Below are 18,240 nucleotides of genomic sequence, written 5' to 3'. Positions count from 1 at the left end.
TCAAGATCAATGGTAGATAGATTAGGGATACATAGATCGTTCCAATGGGGAATAGTTCTGGGTAGGAATGAATAGAGATACGTGTTTACTGAAGACTGTATATGATTAAATTTCTGATCATGATGGGCTCTGGTAGCAGTTTGATTTAATGATGGCAGACAGCGATTTGGGACCAATAATAAATGATTAACTATCTTGTACAATAGGATGAGGCGTGCTTTGCTTTCTGCGTTCCTGATGTGACCCTCAAGGGTAGTACAGAGGAGCGCCAGTTGGAAAGTAGCTACCGGAGAGCTCCAGGGCTGTAAGATTTGGTGTGATTTTTAATTTTAAAAAATTCTGCCTCTGAAAGGAGGGTTCGTCCGAACTATTCGAACCCCCCTGCCTACGCCCTTGACTTTTTTCCCATCAACCATTGCTATGTGGAATCTGAGCGTTCTGCTGCTCCTGCATTTGTGGGGTCCTGTAATTCTTCCCGTATTTTAGTGTCGCGTTTAGTGGAAACTTTTGATGTTTTTATGCCATTTCCCGGGGAGGATTGTTCCCTCGCTTTCTTCGAAGGTATGTCTGTTTCTGTGTTGCAAAACTCCTCTCAAACTGACCTTCAAGCCATTTTAGATGATTCACTTTTTAAACAGCTTGTAAGCAGTTCCACCATTCGTGATCAAGCACGTCTGCGTGCTTTATCACATTCTTCTGGCACCAGCAGTGGTTGGCTTAAAGCACTTCCACAGCCTGCTTTGGGTCTAGCTATTCCTCCTCACGATTTTACTATAGCTTTACGTTTGTGGCTTGGCATTCCTTTGTTCCCTTCTTTACCACTCTGTACTTGTCTATCTGTCATTGACCAGTTTGGTGATCATCTGCTGGGGTGCTCTCATGGTCCCTTGAGGATCCAGCGTCATAATGCTTTAGTGTCTGTTGTACACCATGCCTTGCTCCAAGATCACCCTGGTGTTCTTAGGGAGCAAGGCATTCCATCTGACAGATCTCGTCCTGGCGACATATACCACCCTGACTTTCATCTTGGTTGTCCCGCCTATTTTGATCTCTCCGTCAGGAGTACCACTCAGTCTGCTGTCATATCTTCTGCTTCTTCTCAGGCTGGGGTGGCCGCTGCTGTTGGTGAGATAGCTAAGGACAACCAATACCAGGACATTGTAAATGATAATGGAGGAGATTTTATCCCTCTTGTATGTGAGACCTTTGGTGTTTGGTCACCATATGCCCTATCAATTTTAGGATCCAAAGCTGACAGAACAACTGTTAGAAACGGTTTACCTCGAAAGTTTGCTAGGTGCCAACTTCTCCAGCAACTGTCTGTGACTTTGTGGAGGTACAATGCAAAAATGATACTCCGCCAGTATTCGCTTACTGCTGAGGACGAATTTCCTGACTTTGAAATTGGTTAAGTTAAGTACGTATAGGTAGTAATAAGTATATAGTTAGGTAATAAGTAGTAGTATGTTGTAGTTTTCAGTATGTACGTGTGTTATGATCATCATAGTTTTCGAGGTTTGTAAAATAATAATAATAAAAATAATAATATGTATATGGTATAGCTATGCATGCAAAAATGGAATGCGTGAATGCATGGCGTTGCAGAATTATATAATATATATCTCTTGTGATAATGATAATGAAGATAATTTTTGAATAGCTGGCATGAATCTACCCAGGTTAAGAAGCATTCTGGTGGTTTTGTTAATCAAAAACAGCCTGCTTTGTAAGTCACGCATTTATCACTGCATGATATATGTATAGCTGTAGCTAGCTAGTTATATCAAGGGTCCTCAAACCGAAAAATCAACTTTTACAAATCGATTCCCCTACCATTGTGGGATTTCATCGTAGCATATACCATTGCTAGATCCAACATGAAACCGGAAGCACGATTGTTGTCTTCACAAAAATATTGAACTGATTTTATATCTCACGAGACGTAAATTTATTTTTAAAATTTCGTGCTCCACACAGATGACCAGATGAAACTTGCTACTTAACCAGATCTTATCTAGAGTTGTTGTAGTTAAAAAGTACACATAGCAATAAGTTAAGCAAATGATTTGTTTGATTCCCTGCTTTCTTTCAAAAATCACAAAACTAAACACGATTTTTCAAATTCAAGCTGCCCTACCAGCCAAGACAAGTAAAGCCAACTATTCTTCACAGTATTCTGATAAGGTTGGGTGCATATATAGTCTATCTATGCGTAACTAAGTATGTAAATATTAGTGTATAGTTATTTTTAATGTATGTTAGACTATCAGTGTAGGTCACTGGTAGACCCTCAGAATTATTATTCTGTAAAGCATTATTACTATTATTATTATTATTAGTCTGGAAAGGATCTGAGACTTCTCACCATCTGGGTGACGAGCGTCAAAATTTTCATTCTTCATTTCACAGGATTCTCCAAATGACGCGGAAGTCCCTTCCAGCACTTCTGATGCCACACTGATCACCTAATTTTGTTTAGAGAATGATGATAAAAGATGGACCAAAATGTTTGGCAGTAGTAGCAATGTTTGTTTCTGTGATTTCATATGATGTAGCATTCCAGCGATTCGCCGAGCCAGGAGCCCCACCTAGCTCGATTCGAAAATGAAAGATTTTGTGCCTTTTTCAGTTTATTTTTTATATTTTGCAACATAAGGCCAATGAAACTTGATTATCAGTTTCTCGCTCAGATTTTTGAAAATTTGATGCGGGCGGGTGATTATTATTCATTATTCATTATTTCCAAAAAGCACAACACACATCCCAAACATGAAGATTTCTGCCAAAAAAAGTGAGTCTATATTGATTACTCCTGCATTAAATAGCTAAAATACGTTACTAATCCGTATAACAAGTGATTTTTCCATTAGAGTATAGCTCATTGCTCCATTAGAGTAAAAGTGACTGCTCTATTAGAGTATTTCAATCTGAAATACCAATAATGAAATTCCATGCGGGTGTATCAAAAGCATGCGAGCGATGACGCGAAACTGCTAATCAAATTTCATTGGCCTAATGGTGCTATATAGTGATCAAGTAAAGATTTGAAGCTACAGTGGAGCATGAGAGGTGAAGTCAGTTTAGCTTCCTCCAGTGGTCTAGAGCTTCGAATGGCGAGTGGAGGTTATCGATGAAATAATAATTGACAACTACTGGCACCAACTGTCCAGGGACATCTTTTCCATCGTTCTTTTTTTTTTTGCACTGGCAATGGTGATAATATTTCCATCGTTCCAGTCCGTCATTGATGGGTATTGTGGCTGCAGAAGCGTCGGAAATGGCTAGAAGACACAATATAATCCCGGGTGTTTAACCCTTTTGCGCGCTCCGATTTTCGTTCCCAATTGTCCAGAAGTTATCAGCTTTATGAACGTGATAAACGACGGGCATAGTGATGAGCGTGTTAGAGAGGTTGAGAGAGCTTGCTTTTCACCGTTGGTGTTTGCAGGGCCCACTGCTACAACACTTTTTAAGAAGCTTGTTTCTATGTTGGCCGATAAACGTGGCAATAATTACAGCAAATGCTTATTCTGGCTGCGATGTAGGCTTTGCTTTTCGCTTTTAAGATCTTCAGTGATGTGCTTGAGGGGTCATCGCTCTTCGAATCGCGGTCCATTAACATCAAAATTGATCTGGCCTGCTCCGAGGGTCGCTTGGAGTCTGGTGGCCTGCCGGTATTTCCAGCTGTCCAGCACTTTAATACCTAGTGCTGGGGGTAGTGGCAAGGGCAGTCCATCTAGCCCGGGGAAAAAAAGAAGGCGCAGTTACTGCTCTACTACCGACTTGTCCTGTGCTGCAGAGGAAGAAATGTTTTGTTCGTCTCCAAAAAGCTGCACAAATCGTGTTGCCACCAGAAACTGACCAATAAAATCAAACCACTGATATACTTTGAGTTGATGATAGACTACTTCAACAATGTTGAGAGTGAATATCGTGGCATACGAAGAACCCTACGAACAGTTGCAACGAAAAATCGCGTGATTTCAAGACTTTTATATCGTTTTATACCAGAAGAAAGTGACAAACTTGGCTGCCACACTGGTGTTATTCAAGTTGCACTTAGCCTAACACATGACAATAGTTAGGTAGTTGATTGGCGGATATCGATTTTTCGCGTTTCGGACCCTACACAGTAAAAACAAACTAGTGAACGTCACTACTAAATGTAGTGAACGTCATGATCACTACTAATGTCTGCTACAATACTCACTATTTTGTGTAGTGACGTTCACTACTAATTTTGTAGTGAACGTCACTACATTGACCACCAAGTAGTGTCGTTCACTGCAAAAAGTAGTGACGTTCACTACAAAAAGTAGTGAGTATTGTGGCAGAGCAATTCACTACTAAATTTTTACAGTGTACCTTATAGGTATTGTTGCATCATAGTGACACTTCCACTTTAGTTGTTTACCTTTATAAGTTGTTAATTTGATGTTTTTACTTACTTGACATAGCCTGCATGGGTATACACCATTGTATTGAGAAGTGTGCAGTAGGTTGCTCACCTCGAAGCATACAAAGATCACTGAGAATTCAGATCCGATAAGACCTGAAAATTACTCACATTACATGTACAAACTTGCAGCTAGATGCAACTGCAGTTTCAAGACAGTCCAAGTTGCTAGATGGCTTCGTAGTTCAATTGTGTAAGGAGAGCCCCGGAGAAAAATGTACCAGTTTTTTTCAGTTTTCAAGCACTGTGCATGCCAAAGTAGCTAGTTCCAACACAACGAACTATAGATTTCTGAGATCGGCAATCAATACTCTATCTATTGAGCATATGAAAAGTCCATTTTTCCAAAATTTAAAAATAGGGCTGGAATGCTTACTGATAGCTCATATAGCCGGAAGGAAAAGTTTATAGCTACTATTATATCATTATTTATTATCAACTTTACCAGTTAGGCTATTATTTTTTTACCATTTAGCTATACTGTGGAAACTTCGCTCAGCGAAGGCTGTGCATAGGAAAAAATATAGGCTATATAGAGACCTTACCCGACTTTATCATTTCAGCACCAACATGCAGTTGCAACCTTCAAGCTGCGCTTGGATAATTTTTGGAAGCAATCTAGATATGGGCACCAGTGGCGTAGCCAAGGGGGAGGGGGCAAGGGGAGGCATTTGTCCCCCCGTCACTAAGTGATGTTTTTTTAAACTTCCGTCTCAAGCTTTCCAGTAACTGACACGCATCCCAAATTACTGTTTGTGCGCTACTACGCGAGTGCACACAACATTCAACTCGTTTGTGAATGGTAATAATAATACGATGATTTCTTGCGCGTTACAAGCAATTAATAAAACGATGCGCTAAAAATAAGGTATGCCAGAGGTTTCCCCCGTATAGACACTTGCCTTCACCGAACGAAAATATTAGACACAAGTCTATATTTAGCCTATGCCATGAACTATATCCTACTGGAGGCTTATATATTCCCTACTCTTATAGACATAGCCATAGTGACTTTTTCAACTTCTATTTTTTTAAAGTTCACAGTATCCTGGTATTACTTCACATTATATGGGACTCTTGGGAACTTTTGATAGACATAGGGCAGGCATGCATGGGCCGTGGGAAAACCATGGGATGCATGTTCATTTGGTAAGTGTTTGTCCTGTATTAAGTACCTTGATAGTAGGTTAACCTGCACAGTCACATTTCACCATTAACTGTACTTAGCTACATACATGTACTGTAAAAGTGACATCACCATGCATGCTATGTAGCTTTAGAACATGAATAGGGCTGATGTTTAATGCTTGCATGGTTCCAAATGCATTAATTGTACATAATTTGGAAATAAAATTTTCCTGCACTAGGGAAGATACCATTGGCTAGTATATTATTTTTCGTACGTATGTAAATAATGTTACACAGCCATTATAGCATAGCCTATTTGATTGGGTGTAGATATTGCACTTTAACTGTATGGATGTAGTAATTTTCATGCTTAAAAATGCATACTATCCAACTCAATTGGCCTTAGTTTCATTTAGTAGTGCATTGAAATTAACACAGGAAGTGTATTGGTGTTAAGTGATTAGCTACTAAAAAAAGTTTGAAAAAAGTTTTAGAAATTTATGGTAAGGAGAAATTAGTTAACCTAGTCCAACTCTATGAACTAGTGTTGGTATGAAGTACATCAGTTGGCATTATGCACACTCTTGTTCTTCACTGATAAAGGTGGTAGGGTTTGGATTGAACTGTGAAACAAGTAAGAAATGTTTACTATTTTCATAATTCTCAACAGTCTTTCTGCCATGCCGGCATCAGACCTAAACTGTGCTTTATAACTGCATACACTTTTCAGCATGTAACATCACGGTGACGGATCCTTGCTTCAGTGATTTTCATAATGATTCCTAATATTTGTTATCTTGGCTGACATCTGTATAGCTGGCAAAGTTTTTCATGAATCAATATTACATATATAATTGCTCTATAATAATTGAAGCAACCAGTGGCAAATTGGGACAAGTGCCAATTGAAAATTTAGGTGACTACATAATGGTTATTAAACAGAATTTTGGGACATAATTGAATTATTGTAATATTTGCTAAAAATCTATTTGAGACTTTTAAATTCTGTTGTTTACTTAGTAACAACATTATTCATATAGTTAAAAACAAGTCATTCTAATTTTAGAAAGTGGACAATCTAAAATGGCACATGTCCTCCTTTTCCATCATTTATACACATCATCATATCTGTACAAAGTACATAGTTTATATACAAGTATGTGTTTTAACAATAATAAAATAAAGAATTCTATGTATATAGACATCAAAGCATGGAATTTAGAAGTTTATCCATCATACCGGTGCATATTATTGGGTAATAGTGCTACAATAAATTGTCTCAATGCTACTGCTAATGGATTTTCAACCTTTCCTAACAACATACAATGGTTCAAGCTTCTAAATGACAGAGGATTACTCCCTATAAACATTTCACAAGGAGGAAGAATAAGAAGTGATGGCCATCAGTTAAGATTTTATAGTACAATTGCAAGTGACAATGGCCTATACTGCTGTAAAAGTCTTTCAACTAGCTTAGGTGATGGGTGCTTGGCTTCAGCTACATCTAATTTGACAATTGCTCTACCTCCAGTTATTTCTTATATAAGCAACTACAATGTATCAGTAGGAGACAGTGCCCATTTGGAATGTTTCGTGAATGACACTGGGGAGACTGCTGCTTTCATGTTCTCATGGCAGATGTTTGGAGTTGATTTACCTGAAGGATTAAAGTATCATATCACACAGACTAGAAATAGTATAAGTCTGACAATTACTAACGTTACTGTAGAAGATGAAGGGTATTATAGTTGTGTTGTGAAAAATTCTAAACATCAACAAGACAATGAATCAATCTATTTGTCTGTAGATTCAAAGTCTCCAGGTAAAATGCACACACAATTAATGTACTATTGTGTGATCTGCATCTGTAATAGGTAACATTGATAGTAATGATGGTTGTGATTCAAGTGAACATTACAATATTGCAGTTAGGATACAACAGTTGCCTCCTACTGGAAATTGCACTTTACAAGTAAGAAAATTTGCTTCAGGTTGAAATAACAGCTAGCTATATTAATAAAGAATAATCAACACATAATTTTCAAAAATTTCCTGGAGGAAAATTCCCCCAGACTCCCCAAGATTTAGGTGTAGAAATGTGGAAACCTGTCACCAAAATTCCTGGAGCCATGCACCACTCTAAAAGAGTCAGGAGTTCCCATTGCTGGGAGGATTTAAGGATTTAACACCCCAGGGGAGTAGTCATTACTCAAAAAAGTAATAAGCACTCTGAAGGGGTACGTACAGTATCATGTACTCACAAAGATTAATAATTTCTCCTTCAAAGTAGTAGTTACTCCCCAGGAGCTCCTAACTATTGGAAGTCTTTCAGGGTGGTGGTTATACTCTTTATATAAAACTGTGTAATATTCCTGTAGCAGGTTGCATTATTAAAAATTAGGTCGGTCACTATATATGCACATTAAAAGATTTTAAAATAGTTGGTCTATGACTGCATGAAAGCTTAAAACAAATACCATAAGGATTTTAGTATTCAGATAGGAAAATTAATTATTGCTTGAGTATATACTTGTTTAGATTACATGGTTCGTTTTTATCAGCTCACATGATGCATTTGTCATGAAGAAGTGATAGTGGTGAAGTTTGATTTATGCAATTCAATGTACATACTTTGCTCGTCAGGAAACATTTGTATAGGTACTTTACATGTGATAAATTGTAAACTGATTATATGTATAAGACCTGTATAAAGTAGATGAGATACAGGTATGGCCAGAACTTTTGAGCACACTCCATCACTGACAGTAGAGAGTACTCAAATACTAAAATCCCCAATGTTTTGGACTCTTGATAACACATACAGTGAAGCCTGTGTATTGTGGGAACCTTGGGACCAACCAAAGGTGTCCTAATAATCAAAGCATCAATATCCAGATCAGTTTGCATACAGATCGCTAAGGAGTACTTTCGAACCATTACTATAAGTGTTTAGATTATGCAATTTTTTAACAGGTTCCACAGTATGCATATGCAGCACATCTACTGTGTAATGTATTTTTGTGCTTTTTGTACTCAGATTAAGGTGGTTAGAGAAATCTTCCTTGAGATTTTTGTCTCGTTGTGTAATTGCCTTGATGGCTACTGCATTGAAGTAAACAGTATTGAATGTTTGGATGATAGTTTAGCTGCTGTTGTCATCAATTTAAGAGGTGAAATGGCAATGAATTTACAGACCCAAATCTATTCAAAAACAGAGTACCAAGTTGTATTAGAAGGAATCACCTATCTATTGTCCTGCATCAACAATGAATTTTGTGGTGAAGAAAGAACTACTGTAGGTGATGTAAATGTTTCAACTGAAAAATACTCCAACACTGAAACAATAGCAATAATAACTGTTGCTACTATCCTAGGTTTCTTAATGACGGTGTTGGTACTAATGCTGGTAACATTCTTTTTTTGCCACTGTAAACACCGACAACTTACCAACCTTTCATCAACCACTGTAAATCCACAGCTTTCCTTGGTCACTGTTAAACACCCTAGCAATTATAACATCCAGTCTCAAACATTTGTTAGTGCTAGTGAAACCCCAGAAAGTTCTTCATCGTTACCAGTTAGCAACCAATTTCCAAATGCTGCAAGCTCAGTTTCACACACTAACCATTTTCACTCTGGTTCACCAGATGACAACAATTTTTTGCCAACAAGCTCAACTGAACAATGTCAACATTCATTTATTTGTGGTAGTCCTTTAACAGTAGATGACACCGAACAAATTACACCAACAAGTGAATGTAGTTCTAGCTATTTATCTTCCTTAGTGGCTCCGACAAGCTCACCAGTCTATTGTGACCACTCGGACCAAACTATAGTCACATCTGAACCAAAATGGAATAACACTTTGCCTTATGTAGAAAATCAATTTCTGATTTCAAATAATGCAAACCCAGAGGTTTTTAGCAATCAAGAACGAGGTGCAAGGCTAGAGTATACTGCTATTTTACCAGGTAGTAAAACAGAATCAAAACCATCTTTGCCTTCTGAAGTTCAAACATCACAAAGCAATGGCACTTTACTTCATGACAAATCAAGTCTTTCAAGAACTACGAGAACAGGCCAACCATTAGTAAGAACACATAACAGTCAATATGACAACAGTGGTACATTACCACCAAACAAAAACGGATATTATCCAACAAGTATTGCTATGAGAAGTAGAAATTTGTACAATGACGGCATTAAATGGAGGGATAATGTAAGCTATGTATCATCTCTTGGCCACTCTACGACTTCCAATTCCTCAAAACTAAATGAAGTTCATCATTATGAAACAATTGATGAAATTTATGATAAACGTAATAAAAATTCTTCACAGCAATTCCAACATGTACAGAATTTTGTAACTTGTCAACCTGATAGGTATAAAGCTGACAAATCATGTCCTGTACCTGGACGATGTGACTTTCAATCTCCAGAAGTACCACAAAGCAGCAGAGAATCAATTGAAAATGAAACATTGATTAGTCATAAAATGCTATACCCAATGCCCTTTGTAGATACAAGTAATAGTGTTGTAGATAGTAGCTGCAAAACAGATGTATAATAAAATTCTAAAACTCACTAAGCTACAAACATAGAACATAGCATGCATATATATAAAACAAAAGGGAAATATTGGGAAACAAATAAGCATATCATTGTACACTACCATGCAAGAAACAATTTCCTAAGCATAGCAACTACAATTTTTTCTGACACACTAGCAGCAGTTTAAAATACTTCGGAGGCAATGCTTGCCCATTTAACCATTTTCATTTTTAGAAGATTTCTATGTATGCATAATAGTATTGCTCACAGTTATGATGCCATAACTCATACTAAATTTCTAGCAACTCACTGTACAGTAGTAAAATCACCATATTTATACAAAAAGAATAAGTGACCTAACTAATTTGTTTATTGTTCAGTTATATGGTATTAGGTCATGTGGTCATAAGACCAATCACTTCATTACACATGTGCATTTCAATTTTTTGCATGAATTTCACTGCATGCTGGCACTATACTAGAAGCTATATAGTTGTGGATGTATGCATATATATACTTCTAAGGAAGTAAGTTTGCCACTCTTTTGGTAGACATGTAACTCCAGTCACTTAAGGAGTTTCTGACCAAGGCTTCCAAGAAGTTTCACAGCTTGAAATTTCAAGTTTCACAAATATGCTATCTAGCTTGTCAGCTCAAAAGTAGTGATTATTACTGAGTAAAAACATAAAGTATCATTACAATAATTTATCTAGTAACATGACATGAATATTATACATTCAACAGGCTTCTTAGAAGATTTTTGAAAAAATTGAGATACTCTAATAAAGTAGTGCAGTATGTTCTAACGGAGCATTCATATAAACACACAAAGTTGAATTTTAGAATATGATGTACTTTATGTAGCTAGAGCTTTTATTTTCAGGGTTTTTTTTTTTTGTTTCCATTGTGAAAATACTTACAAAGGTACCAGATTTGTAGACCCGCATGCAAAACTAAGTGTGCATGGGCTTGTTACTTCCAGTCTAAAATTTTGGCCTTGAGGATCGATAGACCTTTGTATTTACATCGCTTGCAATTGGGTGTATATGATGCATCCTTGATAATCTTAATTGCAGCTAGCAATCAAAATAATGTTTAGATTGTTTGCAAATATATATAGGACTCATTACATTGTTGCCAGTATATGTCATGCATAGCTTCACTAAAGGGATTGGATTATGTAGGAGTTTTGCTATATACTTCATCCATAGAATATGGCCATCTGTTGAATTTAAAACCATAAATTTTAAAGATTCAAAGTTGTTCAGTGGCTGGGTGCTGCCAGATCCCTGCATCAATAATCCCCCCCTTGAAAGATCCTAGCTATGCCTCTGAACTCTCTCCTGCTTCTTGAACAACAAAAAGCAATGTAACACAATTTCCTACACTGTTACTATAAATACATAAGTGCCATTCATGAACACATGACAATTAAACATCTGTATAATACTCCAAAGCCCCTTATATGTATAGCAGAACATAACAGTACTCATGCTCAATAAAAAAATGACGCACGGTTCACTGAAATGTAAGACGTTTTACTTTGTCAAGTGAAAGTCTAATCAAAATAGCCATGCACAGCCTGCTTTGACCTTGGCTTTGGTTGCTAACTTTACTACTACTTAAGAACATTAAATTTAAATTCAAGGATTACTTTTAGAATCATTTTATTAACAATTTTGATAGTAATAATTTCACTTACTCTGCCCTTGCTCCAAATGTATGAAGATTCCTGCTCCTACAAGCCATTTTATTCTACAACTTGTATCCTTTATATACCCCTAGTAGTAGAGTAGCTTAGCATCAAATTTTGAGGAAATCGTTACGAAGTGGATAAAAGCACCAATTTTTTTCTGAAGGTTTGTTGAAGCAATTGAATCATTTTTAGAAGGGGTGCCATACCCCATTATTATTGGTCACTGCTTGTAGCAAAAATCTAAATATCTAATAGAGCAGTCAATCACTAACAGATTATATTGTAAATATCTCTTTTAATAAGCTGTAGCTAATAATTTATCTGTAAAAACACAATAAGAACAGACTAAAATGTCATAACAGACCTTTTATAATCTATAATATATATCCTGGGGAAGATGACCCCAGACCCTAGAATGGCATCCAAATCTGCTGTATTATTCAAACTTCACTGTGTAATTTCGTTTCCAAAGTTACCCATCCCCCACACTGCATGTTAAGAGTATAGGGATAAGGAAAGCAATACTTTCTTTGGCTTCTCTTAAGTTGTTTATTCAGTGTACAGTAAGTGTAATTTTCAACCTAGTCGTTTGCCCTTTAACTTGCCAATCTCATAGCAGGACTGGGCAGCATAATCGTAACAGTTTACATCTTTGGTGTACATCCAACTAACATTTATATGTGACATAGCTAATTGCATTGATAATCTAGAAACCTATTATGCTGGGGAATCTAGTTTGTAAGCATTTTAAAAATACATTCAGCTACTGCATATCATGGATAGCGTAGTAATCGATTACAACCTCCAGGAGTTGTTATGACTATACAGAATGCAATTTTACTACCATGCAATTTTAGATGTCACGATAGAGTATCACTTGAATAGACAGTCTATACAAGGCAACCCAAGATTCAAAAAGATGCAAGCAAAAACACACAGTATATCTCAGCAAACAAATCTATGTACCTGGTTATAGTGGAGGTACTTAAAATGTAAAGTAGTAAACAGATTGAATCATCCATGTGGTTACTTCAGAGCTTATGATCCCCTATGCAAACTAGTTTACTAGTGAACATTGTATCACAATGATCTATTCTAAAGTGGTGGTGGCTCTGCATGTGGCACTTAATATGTTACACATGGTAATAATACAGCATGCAGACAGGAAAGATTTGAGACCAATGCAAAACAAATGCTTGAAAAGTCATATTGTAGTATGGTGCATCTAATTAGCTACATATAACCAATTGTGGCTCAAACATTGATATAAATTATTAGATTGTTTAGGTGCTGGTGCTGAACACATTCTCTAAAATATTACAGCAATTTTGAAAAAGCCTATATATGTTACAGACTCTTTTCCACAACCTAACTTGTTTTCAAGGAAAAAGCAAGAATGTATATTTGGTGGCAAGTGTAGTTATAGTAGCCATCCAAGAAAGCTGTCTAGATCCTAGACAATTTCGTGCATCTTTCCCAGCACCTTTTAAAGTTTTCATCAATGTGAAAGGTTTAACATTGTCTTTATGATGAGTTAGTTCAAAGTAGTCTCACCAGCCAGTCTGTATTTTTCTTTCGTCATTTGGTCGGAAGAAAAGATTTGGTTCCTGACCAAATGACAAGAGAAGAAATACAGGCTGGCTGGCGAGAATAAGTTTAAAGATGCAAGGGTAGGTTGTTCAGCAAATGAATTGAGCAATCTACCCTTGTATCTTTAAACTAACTTATCATAAAGACAATATTAATTATAAATCTTTTACATTGGTCGAAACTTTAAAAGGTGCTCGGAATCATGTATGAAACCAAATTATGTGTGGGTTGAAAAAAAATTAGCCATCAAGTAGCCCCAGCATAGTACATTAATGGTATGGCATACACTTGAATGTTGAGTTAGTTTTCCTATTTTAATTGGGCATTCAATTTGTACAAACTTGTCAAACGAATTGTAATGTAAATTATCTTTTACACGTTTGCAATTTGCAATGAGTAGTCTTCTCTATGGCTCTAACGTTAACAGTCATCTCCAAACTACACTGTGTGCATGAGCTATACACTCTAGCTTAAGACAAAAATTGTGTATTACATAGTCCAAATGCCTGATGATGCATTAAACCACAGCAGCGGTTGTGAACATGCATCTTAAACATTGGTATTGACTACCACCAACTGGTCTAAGACGGCTACTCAAATTGCACACATGCAAAATTACAGTGTCATTTGCTAATTTATTTGACAAGTCCGTACATATTGAATACAAAATGTAAAATAGGAAAACTACGTAAGTGTATTTCACTCCATATCCAAGTGTATGATATACTGTGAATGTACTATACTGGGGCTACTTGATGGCTATTTCATTTTCAGCCCATACGTAATTAGGTTTGGTGGGCACCCCTTCTAATATTGATAAGTACACCATAAAGAACTTGCATACCAAAAATGATGCTTTTATCCACTCTGTAACAAAAATATTGCTAAGCTACCCTACTATAGTAAGTAGTTGTATGGTTAGTTAGATAAATGTAATTAGAAAGTAATTAATTATGGCTACTAGTGCAAGACACTGGTAGACCTTCAGGACTGTAATTACATATTTATTGCTACAATTATTGTAATTGTAGTCCTTGATTTATGTATACTGTCCTGTAAGGCATTAATAATAATACTAATATAGCTAGCTATATGTAAATAATCATTCTATGTAAATATTTTATCAATTAGGTCAATTTAGTGATGTCTTAATTAAAGTTTATCAAATTATGTAGCTATTCCAAATATGGTATAATCTTATAAATACTAAAAAGACTATTTATAAGTGCATGGGAGAGAAATGTTTGTCCAAATCTCTTGAAACCCTAATATGCAATTACTTCAGTTAGTTACTGTACTGTAGTTGTCTTTTATTATATAATGCCCACCTGCTTGTTGCCATCATTTTATTAGGGTTATATGACACTTTTGTGAATATTACTGTTTGTAAACATTACATATAGTAGCTGATGTACATGCAGTCTCCCTGAAAAGCCCCTGTAAGCAATGAGTAATAAATACTTAACTATAGGACATTGTGTACGTTGACATTGTTATCATACAGTACGATAGTACTGTATAGTAGGAGTTGGTGAGAAATCATATGGATTCGTGGATTTTCGCACCTTAAAAAACGGCCTTGCAATACATTTTACCCGAAAAAACCACCTGGAATACATTAGTACTGCTGTAATGATGCTGTTCCTTGTGGTTAAACGAAGCGAAATGTTGATTGTTTCAATGTACAGTGAGTTTTAAAATTTTTGAAATTCACCTGGATTTCGTCTGCCTGCTGTAAGACCCGGTTGCGCTAGGTGTACGGCTACAGAAATTTCAGACAGCTAAGATAATGACAGCAGATTCATGAATCTATTGTTCCAATTACGTTCTGTCCGCTGTTTGCTTTCATCATTCATTCGCTTCTTTGTTCTTCTCGAAGGATAATTAATAATTGCGGCGCTTAATAGTTGCGGTGCGCGCCACAACTCAAACACGTGATTTTAACAAAATGTGAGTATGTGTGTGTAATTAGTACCCAAGGAGTTGTCTCTAGCATTTATTAACGCTGGGTAGTCGTTTATATAGCCTTAATTACCAGTTTAGCTATTTGTGAAGTAGCTAGCTAATAACCATGTGTCCCCTTGAGGGGCGGATCCACCGTGGGACTGATCCAGACTTCTAAAAGCGAGGGTTCCACTCTTAATGGTGGACTATCCAGCGATGCTTTACTGTAAAATCATCAATATTTAGGCCATTAAAAAATGTAGCTGAAGCCTTTAACAGTTGCTGTAATAGCTTTAAAAGACAAAACGATAATTATTTTAGAGGCGCTTATTGCGTAAGGGTAAAAGATACCGTATAGCCTAAATATTTCGAGGTTGAGCAATGTTGCTAAAAATAAAATTTGCAAACACTTCCAAAATGTATTACGCTATATGGAGATCTAAATATTTCAAGGATAAAATTTTCGCTGATAACCCCGAAAACCGCGAAATCAGCGAAAATTTCCCCCTCGAAATATTTAGGCTATACGGTAGCTGCTTCAACTGATATTTATACTATGTGGAGTATAATGTAGCTAGCTCAGCTAGTTAGACAAAAAAAAGTAAACAAACTAGCTATTTTAAAAATTTTAAATTTTAAAAGGAAGTAGGGATTGGTATAATAATACACAGGGCCGCCCACAGGGGGGGGCAACTGGGGCATTTTGTCCCGGGCCCCAGCCTGAAAGGGGCCCCTGAATACCTGTTTAAAAGATCGATATACTCTAATAGAGCAGTCAGATCTAAATACTCTAATAGAGCAGTCACAGTATTCTTCAGAGGAGCAGTGTGGCAAGCTTATAGATAAGGAGATATGGTTGGTGATGGGTAGTTATTGTCATTGCCAGCAGGTTGTGACTTTTTTTTTTTTTTTTTTTTGGTCTTCACCTTACAACTTGGGTCAAGGGCCCCACTTTAACTCTTTGCCCTGGGCCCCTTAATTTCTCTGGGCGGCCCTGATAATACATGCTACAAAAAGTAAGGAACCAAGCTCAAAATTGTTACTGAGAAATGATCCAGCAGTAAAAAGTAAGGAAACAACATTAGACGACTACTTTTGCTTAAATGAGACTCACTTTAATCCCTACTTTTGGCTAATTTGATGGTCTCATTTCAAGATGCTATAGCTAGTCAAAAGTACACTGTTAAAAATAAAGAGTAACCACCACTCTGAGAGTTCCCAGTGTAGGGAGGATTTAACACCCCACGGAGAGTAACCAACACTCTGAAGAGAATAACCATTACTCTGAAGAGTAAGTGACACCACCTTCAGAGCATGTGTTACTCCCCAGTTACTCCTTTGGAGTAATGGTTACTCTCCAGGGGTGTTAAATCCTCCCTACACTGGGAACTCCTTGAGAGTTGTGGTTACTCTTCATTTTAACAGTGTAGGCATTAAAGTGAGTCTCATTTTAGCAAGTAGTCATCTAATCTTGTTTCCTTACTTTATCATTTCTCATTTCAGCTGTAACATTTTTGAGCTTGTTTCCTTACTTTTTGTAGCAAACATATTATACCAATCCCTACATCCTTTTAAAATTTTAGATTTTTTAAATAGCTAGTTAGCTTAAATATTAAGGATTACAGCTTGTAGCTATATACATCAGGAAATTGCACATCAAGAAACTTTGGATAAACTGGCACTGAACAAAATTATATCACACAAACATATACCAAGTCTCCAACTTGTGTCTCATTTAACTACTTGGCCATTGGTGAACTGACATAGATCCATCACCTTTCATATTTTGCAATAAAGATTATAAATTTGCTACATCATTTTTAAAATGTTTCATTATGCTTGTTAGTATACTGGGTTAATGTGTATCTTTTTATGTCAAAAAGATCAAAAATTTTATCCATTTTTTAATGTTATTTAATCAGGAAAAATAGCATCAGCTAAAAAGGCTGTTTTTTAGCCATGCCCTGAGAGCACAATAAATAAGTACCTACTTATATACACAACAAAACAAAATTACAACATATATGTACAATATAGCTTTTTAAAATCTTTCACAGATATGTTAGAAAAGTTCAGCTGATCTAATTCTGCTAGAATTTGATGGTACTCTACTTTGTTTTGCTTACAAGATCAAGCCTGTGAGAGGTGATGATTAGAATCTAATGGACATGTCAGTTCAATTGATGTTAAGCTAGAAGTGATGGTGACAATATCTATAGTCTAAATGGTGCTACCAGTGCATTAGCAGGATTGTAGCTGGAGGTGACTCACTGGCTCGCAAGTTGGGTAGATCTAGCATAGATTGACAAAACTTCCTTAAAGCTGGTGACTATAAAGAATGGAGTACCATGTCATGTCAGTTATAGTATTCCTTTGCTGAGATAAAGCGACTGGACATCCACTTAGGACATGAGCAGTAATGCATAGGGCGTGAAGAATCACAAAGAATACACATTGAAAATACATCTACTGCATAAATGTTTTTATCAACCCTTGCTACTTTATGGAGCACTTTTCTCCACTTTGATCTTCCCACATAAAGTACCATCTATCACTCTGTATTATAGCAGTGTAAGCATCTTGTAGAACTCATGATACACCGATCAGGGTATATATCATGTGCTCTCATGTACACCCTTGCGCTCATGTATATACACCTTGCACTCATGTACACCCTTGAAATTGTAGTCATGCATGTACAATGTACACCCTCATACATCTATGTACACTTTGCAATTGTACGGTCATATACATCCATGTACATCCTTGCATGTACATCCATGCATGTATACCCGTGTAGCTACATCCATGTACACTCTCGTATGTACATCCATGCATGTACACCCTTGTACACTCATGTACACTTCATGTACAT

At 36.6% G+C, this 18,240-nt stretch overlaps 1 protein-coding gene across 2 annotated transcripts; it reads left to right on the top strand.

Annotated features, from left to right (window-relative positions):
• Positions 1-1,347: 1,347 nt before the first annotated feature.
• LOC136268306 (uncharacterized) lies at positions 1,348-10,184 on the top strand. 2 transcript variants are annotated; one of them, XM_066063606.1, is made up of 4 exons: positions 1,348-1,515; positions 6,786-7,406; positions 7,459-7,556; positions 8,622-10,184. In XM_066063606.1, the coding sequence occupies exons 1-4, from the start codon at positions 1,482-1,484 to the stop codon at positions 10,149-10,151; spliced, it is 2,283 nt and encodes a 760-aa protein (XP_065919678.1). In that variant the 5' UTR covers positions 1,348-1,481; the 3' UTR covers positions 10,152-10,184. The 2 variants fall into 2 exon arrangements, with proteins under 2 accessions (XP_065919678.1, XP_065919677.1); XM_066063605.1 differs by lacking the exon at positions 1,348-1,515 and adding an exon at positions 1,619-1,726 and having other exon boundaries at positions 8,622-10,183.
• Positions 10,185-18,240: the final 8,056 nt, after the last annotated feature.

The sequence above is a fragment of the Dysidea avara genome, chromosome 10, assembly GCF_963678975.1.
Source record: "Dysidea avara chromosome 10, odDysAvar1.4, whole genome shotgun sequence".
In the NCBI taxonomy this organism is placed as follows: domain Eukaryota; kingdom Metazoa; phylum Porifera; class Demospongiae; order Dictyoceratida; family Dysideidae; genus Dysidea; species Dysidea avara.
The sequence above is the reverse complement of the archived record's forward strand: the minus strand, read 5'-3'. Positions and strand labels throughout refer to the sequence as shown.